General features: G+C 38.2%; 1 protein-coding gene across 3 annotated transcripts; it reads left to right on the forward strand.

Moving 5' to 3' along the window:
- Positions 1-787: 787 nt before the first annotated feature.
- LOC131995171 (uncharacterized) lies at positions 788-3,636 on the forward strand. 3 transcript variants are annotated; one of them, XM_059363330.1, is made up of 3 exons: positions 788-1,626; positions 1,726-3,335; positions 3,412-3,636. In XM_059363330.1, exons 2-3 carry the CDS (start codon positions 1,772-1,774, stop codon positions 3,630-3,632), a joined length of 1,785 nt encoding a protein of 594 aa, XP_059219313.1. In that variant the 5' UTR covers positions 788-1,626; positions 1,726-1,771; the 3' UTR covers positions 3,633-3,636. The 3 variants fall into 3 exon arrangements, with proteins under 3 accessions (XP_059219313.1, XP_059219314.1, XP_059219312.1); XM_059363331.1 differs by having other exon boundaries at positions 788-845; XM_059363329.1 differs by having other exon boundaries at positions 788-3,335.
- Positions 3,637-7,304: the final 3,668 nt, after the last annotated feature.

A 7,304-nucleotide genomic window follows, 5' to 3' on the forward strand; every position in this document is an offset into this window, starting at 1 on the left:
TCGATATTTAATATTTTGACAGAATATCAAATGATATTTTTCCGATGGATATATTTTTTTTACAAAACTAAACAAAAATAAGCATCCGACACTGAATGTATCCATGTATGTATACGTTGCGCCTATAGAAGACGCAATTTTCATCCGATTAAGCTAACATTTTGTACAATGATTTCTCTCATAAATTCCAACTGACTTAATTAACCTTAGTTTTATTTGGTCTGTGCATTGATATTGCCTCTATATGAATCGACCTCCTAATTTTTATTTCTCATTCCCGTTTGAAATATAGGTGATGGGAAAATAACGATAATATCGATACTATCGATATTTATTACAAGACTATCGAAAATATCGAATGTTGCGATTATCGATAGTTTGCCAGCTCTAATGGTCAGAGCAGGATCGTTGGCGAGATGGGACTCAGTGTGGCAGGCATGGTCCTACATACCAAGGGCATGGAGGAAGGACAGGGATGTCTTTATCCCCAATGCGGGAAAAATAAACCACAGCACGCCGAGGGATTACAGGCCCATTAGTCTGTCATCGTTTTTACTGCAAAACACTGGAAAGACTGATGGAACCGAAGGTGAGAGAACTGACGTCGGAGAACTAAAGTGGGGCACAACACGTATACCTCCAAGGGAGGTCGGTGGAGACTGCCCTTCACGAAGTAGTACGAGACGTCCCTCCGATAGACCTGAAGGTAAGGGAACTGACGTCGGAGAACTAAAGTGGGGAACAACACCTATACCTCCAAGGCAGGTCGGTGGAGACGGCCCACATTGGTTCAAGAGTGGCCGAAATTCATTTTTTTCATGTTCGCCGATTTGGATAATTTTTTGGTATTTTGTTGTCAGATAGTTGAATATTATGATTCCGTAATATTAGGCTGATATATTTAGTATTTCTTTGGACAGACACGCTCCAAGTTCATATATGTTCGCTTGTTTAAAATGGCATGCAAATTTACTGTATATTCAATCTTTTGGTACAATCACAGTAAACTTATCATTTGACTTTGTTGTATATTTTCGTAAATGGCAATTGTCATAGATGAGATTTGCATTAAAAAAAGTTGGAAAAAGTGCCACATAAAAAATTTCGTAGAACAAAATATAAACAACATCAAAATTTCAATGTTCATCAACTTCAGTGGACTGCATGTTTTTAGCGCTGTGGAGCGCTGTTTAACGAAAGACGTCAAATTACAGCTTGAAGTCTCAGCTAAAAGCTAAAAAAAAATTCAGCTGCTCATACCTGCTCCTTTCCAAAAGAAACAGTAAAAACTATAAAGTGATAAAGTAAGAAAACGTGAATTTTCGTTCATGCTTGTTGTTGTTGTTGCCATAATTCTTTACTGTTAACAACAATAGAAGATCAAGCGATAGACTATTAGGTGCTGTGTTATCATTCATTTATTATGTTGTTGCATGCAATAACAACTACACATTATGTCTTGCTCTCTTTATTGCACAAAATCTTTTCCGTTAGAGCTTAATAAGTAATACATTAAGTACCAACAACAATATACAGTTTCTGATTTAAATTTCTGCTTTTGGGTATACATTTCTAATATTATTGATATGCTAATTGACATTACATTGGCAAGTGCAGTGATAAGAGGTGTGTTTTTAAGTGATATCAAGATTTAATTTTATTAATTATGGAAAATGTAACAATTTCTTATTTAAATATTTGCGAAATATTAATTGATAACAACAGTGATATTGATGTTACTGTCGAAGTCATTGCAAATAGCAATGAAGGAATGACTGCTGAGGATGTTGAAGTCTTTACTGGATTTTTGAAAAAAAACTTTTTTACAAAGTTCAAAGATAGATGGCAAAAAGCAAGACGCATAAAAACCAGATTTCTTGATCTTAATGAAAATTGGCTGAAAAATGTCTACAAAGTGTGCAAATATACCGCAAACAATGAAGCACCAAGCTGTTCAAATATGGTTAAACGTGGACGTCCAGCAAAAGCCTTCGAGGATTGCCAACCGCGAACAAAGAGGACAAAGGTACAAGATTTTTGTGAAAACACCTCAATGGTGTTGATATCGTCTGCCGCAAAAAAAAGTGAGTGTTTAGACAAATCCATTAAGGCGTTCACCCCGGAGAAGGCACTTGGGCTGATACTTGATGCTTCGTTGTCAAAGCATCAATATGAGGTTTTGCGCAGTTCAGCTAGAGAAATTGGATTCGACATTTACCCATCCTACCATCAGGTACTGGAAGCAAAAAAAAAATGCTATCCTGCAAATGTTCAGGTGCAAGAAAGTTGTAGCAAAGTTTCTCTACAACAGTTATTAGATCATACAGTAACCAGGATTTTGATGACAAAAACCGAGAATGAGGTGACAGAACTCCCCAACGAACTGCAAATGTTCTCAAAATGGGGCTGTGACGGAAGTTCGGGACACAGTGAATACCATCAAAAATTCACAGATCCAAATGACTCCGATAAATATATGTTCTTAACGTCACTTGTTCCATTGACCCTCACAGAGCGTAATAATATGTCAACAATGTGCTGGAGAAATACAGAGCCATCATCAACTAGATTTTGCCGACCGTTAAAATTTGAATTTATACAAGAAACAGCTGAAGTTATAAATTCAGAGGTCAGTCGTGTTAATGACGAAATAAAAAATTTAAGAAATACTGTCGTTGAATTGCATAGCAGAAACTTCAATATTTCTCACACACTGAAATTAACAATGATTGATGGGAAAGTAGCTACTACGATTTCTGGAAGTTCATCTATGGCGGTTTGCTTCATATGTGGAGCAAAGCCCACAGAAATGAATAATTTAGATGCGGTGATTTTGAGGAAATGTTCGGAAGAAGCAGTTGCGTTTGGTATTTCTCCCTTGCATGCGAGAATCAAATTTATGGAGTGCATTCTGCACATTTCTTACCGTCTAAGTTTCAAAAAATGGAGAACAGATAGTTACACAAAAATTGAAATGGCGGCAAATAAAGCTGAAATTGGGAAGAGATTAAAGTTGACACTGGGCATAAATGTGGACGCGGTGAAGCAAGGTATGGGCACAACAAACGATGGCAATACGGCAAGAAGGTTTTTCGAAAATCCAGCCAAAACTGCAGACGTAATTGGAATAAAAGAAGAGTTAATACATAGATTTAAAATTATTTTGGCCGCAATAAATTGTAATGCAGCAGTCGACACTAGCAAATTTCATATATATTGCATGGATACTGCCAAGTTGTTTGTTGATCTCTATGGCTGGTACTACATGCCTGTAACTGTGCATAAGATTCTGGTGCATGGTAGCAAAATTATAGCAGAAGCTATTCTGCCAATAGGTATGTCTCTATTTAAAGGCCCTTATTCAATGATTTAATTTTCATTTTTTACATTTTAATTGATTGTTTGTATCAGGTATGCTGTCCGAAGAAGCTCAGGAAGCGAGGAATAAAGATTATAGAGCCTATAGATTACATCATTCGCGAAGAATTGGACGTGTAGCCACTAATGAAGATGTAATGCATAACCTTTTATTGTCTTCAGACCCATTTATAAATAGATTTCGCTCAAAGCTGCAAATCAAAAAATTGGAGTACGATAATGATGTTAAAAAATTATTAAAAGACTATGCTTAATTTATTTATTCATGTTTTTTCTATGGGAGGTGGCCGTAAAAGTGGGCGGATCAGGTATATATTTTCAGGAGCCCATTCTACAATTATAATAATTACTTTTTGTGAAAATTGAATTGATGCATTAAAAATTAAAAGTGGGCGGATATTTTTCAAATTTCACACAAATGATTCTGAGTGTTTAAAAATGCTATGTGCCAAAAAACAATGCCGTAGGTCAAAATTTAATTTTTACTTTGTATGGGAGGTGGGCGTAAAAGTGGGCGGATCATTTTGATTTTTCCATTTTTTCTTGATTCAAACAAAAAATGCCTATGTGCCAAGTTTCATTGTCCTTCGACAACTTCTTCTATTTTTAGCCGCTCGTTCAATGAACTTGAACCAATGTGCGGCCCTACACGAAGTGGTACGGGATGTCAAGACGTCCCTCCGGCAGAAGGATTACACTATGGCAGCCTTTTTGGATATTAAGGGGCCTTTCAATAACAAGGACATGGAATTAATAGTCGCCGCACTGGACCGCACGGGGATCTACCCTATTATCTCCCAGTGGGCTAATAATATGCTTTGTGGCAGGATTATCAATTCGAACCTAGAAGATAATGTGAAACGAAGGCGAAGGTGACAAGAGGAACGCCCCAAGGTAGGGTGTTCTGCCGGACCGCTAACGCGCTCTGGCCTGTTATCAACAGGAGAAAGACGAAGGAGTTACTGACTTTCGATAATAGGACGCTGAGCTCATTGATAGGGGTCATAACAGTATTGCGCCGCTCATGAACATACCGCACAATCATTTCTTAAAGAGTTGTCTTGATGAGGATGAGACTATCGAGCTCTTGCTCAGCTCATGACCGGGTCTATAGGGACGCAAGCTATCTTTTTTGGGGAGGCGGTTCTTCTTCGATCAGGGTGATCTTGCGAACGTACCTCTGGGATGTCTCCTGAGATTTGTAAACAAAAAGGGATGGTTCCTAGGGAGGGTGCAATAAAATCCGGCGAAGGTACATACCTACTTGCGTGAGGAATAGGCTTTTCCACCACTCGCTCTGTTTTTCCATTCATTCTGTTTCTGTTATTCGTGCATAACCTCTATATATGGTGTTATGGTCATTGTTTCTCTTCTCTTCCATACTAGGGTATCACATTGGGCCAAACTGGCCTCCGTGTGAACTCTTCTATGGTGGGCAACATATTCAACCTAACTTAACCTATATATAGCTGCCATATAGACCGATATACCGTTTAAGGGTATTAAGCCCATAACTTTTTCAGTTATTAACTTATTTCACTCCAATTTCTGGCTTAGGGGTAAGTCCATAATGGCATTGGGCGGGTCTTAAACCCGTAAAAGATACATTTAACATCCGATTTCGCTGAAATTTGGAACAGTTAGTTGGATTGGGCCACCCGATATCCGAACCGAGTATGGTCAATAACAGGCCTTACTTAGATAGCTGCCATATAGACCGATCTATATTTGTCATATAGACCGATTTCTCGGTTCAAAGTTTTGGGCCCACAAGAGGTTCATTTATTGTTCCATGTTGCCGAAATAGGGGACAGCGAGTTGTGTTAGGCCCTTCGACATCCTTCTTCAATTTGGCTCAGAACGGCCTAGATTTGGATATAGCTGCCATATTGACCGATCTCTTGATTTAAGGTTTTGGGTCCATCAAAGGCGCATTTACTGTCCGATGTCGCTAAAATTTAGGACAGTGAGGTGTGCTAGGGCCTTCGACATCCCTCTTCAATTTGGCCCTGATCGGTCCAGATTTGGATATATTTGTCATATAGACCGATCTCTCGTTTTTTTGGGTCCATAAGAGGTTCATTTATTGTTCGATTTTGCTGAAATATGGGACAGTGAGTTAAGTTAGACCCTTTGACATCCTTCTTCAATTTGGCTCAGATCGGTCCAAATTTGGATATAGCTGCCATATAGACTGATCTCTCGATTGAAGGTTTTGAGCCCATAAAAGGCACATTTATTATCCGATGTCACCGAAATTTTGGACAATTGAGACAGTGGACCCAAGGTGGTAGATATCAAAAATTCGGCCCGGCCGAACTTAACTCCTTTTTACTTGTTTTTGTTAATATAGGTCGTTTGGGGTTGCAAATTGAGCCAAATCGGTCCATATATAGGTAAAGCGATTTTTTGATTTGACTACTTAAGCTTCAAGAGGATCTTTTTCCTCGCCGACTTAGCTGGAATTGAATTTTGTTATGAATTCCTTGATCATCGCCCAATCGAATAGAATTTCAAGGTAATTAAGAATATATGTAAATATTTCATAGGGTGTTATTGTAGAGATTATATGTATTACAAAAATAAATAAAACTGTGTATGGTTTTTCCAACTTCAGTTTAACTTTTCTGGCGAATTTCTAAAATTGAATGCCAGAAAAAAGTTTCCGTGTTGGAAACTTTCTGGGTGTGTTATTTATTCTGTATGCTCAATTCTTCCTCTACAGAGTTTAAAGATTTGGTCGGCCAAAGAGGGATTCATTTCATGAGTCTGGTATCCAAGAAACAAACCTCATGAGCGAGGTTGGTGTTTTATTTTTTTAGTTTTGGTATGGTTTGGAATTCATAGTAATGTTGGGCGCTGCTACTATAGCTGATGGTGATGCCAATGCAGTTGGTTGCAGTTGAACCCATGCGCATGCGCATGCCTATCGCAACACACCAACTCACCGAAAAATTAAAAGATGCAATGGGAAGATTGAGAAGAAGAAGAAATATTTTTATGACTTAAGTTAAAAGTGTTGTTGAATGACTGAATATTATGTTTTTTGTTTCATAGATTGCCATGTTACGCCTTTTTGCCTTTGACAATTTTCAACGCCTTCGTTCTATGGTGTTGCTAATGGCTTGAAATGGTTTGTCTGGATGTCGTTGTCGGTGTCGGTGTCGGTGCTGGGTAACTAATCCAAACCCATGATGATGAGGCTGCCAAGTCAACCAAGTTAGTCAAACTATTGGCATTCGATCTTCAAAGGCTGCAACTGCTGCCTGATTGCCTTCATGCCCAGCAACAACTAGCAAACAGATGTTGTTTTGCTGCCGTTTTGCTAGCATCCAACGACCGATCATCACAATCGTCTGAATCTTCAGGTATTGATTTTTTTTTTCAACCATGTAGAGGAGCTCCCTCAAAATGGAGGTGTTTGTCTCGGGTGTTGCTCATTGCAATTCGATGATGTTTCTCCATCATCGATCGAGGCTTCTGCTGCCGTTATTGCTTCTCCACGGCTTATAATGGAGTTTTTTGTATTTATGACCAAAACAAAAAAAAATTATTATTAGTTTTTTTGCATTTTATTTTCGTTATTAATCGCTTTTTTGTTGAGTCAATTCAGTAAATTTTAGTTGTCAAATTAGATAATGATTTCCATGCGTACACCGTGTGAAATCTCTTTGAAAGTGGGAGTATAAGAAAATTCAATACTGCGTTTAAAAGCTAGAAACAGTAATGAGCGCGTAGGATTTTCTTCTCAAAAGACACCAAAAACTAAGTACGAGACAATTTTTAATCGGTTTTAATGAAAGCCATACCAAACATCAAGCCGAAGGTACATCGAAGGTAATAGACAACAAGTAAAAGTTCGGCCGGGCCGAATCTTATATACCTTCCATTATGGATCGCATTTGTCGAGTTCTTTTCCCGGCATC

This window comes from Stomoxys calcitrans, chromosome 2, assembly GCF_963082655.1.
Source record: "Stomoxys calcitrans chromosome 2, idStoCalc2.1, whole genome shotgun sequence".
NCBI classification, from domain to species: Eukaryota; Metazoa; Arthropoda; class Insecta; order Diptera; family Muscidae; genus Stomoxys; species Stomoxys calcitrans.

Excerpts from the sequence above, each read along its gene's own strand:
- LOC131995171 (XM_059363329.1), top strand. The coding sequence starts at position 1,667 with ATGGAAAATGTAACAATTTCTTATTTAAATATTTGCGAAATATTAATT. Across the intron at positions 3,336-3,411 it reads AGAAGCTATTCTGCCAATAG|GTATGCTGTCCGAAGAAGCT; the intron begins GTATGTCTCTAT and ends TGTTTGTATCAG.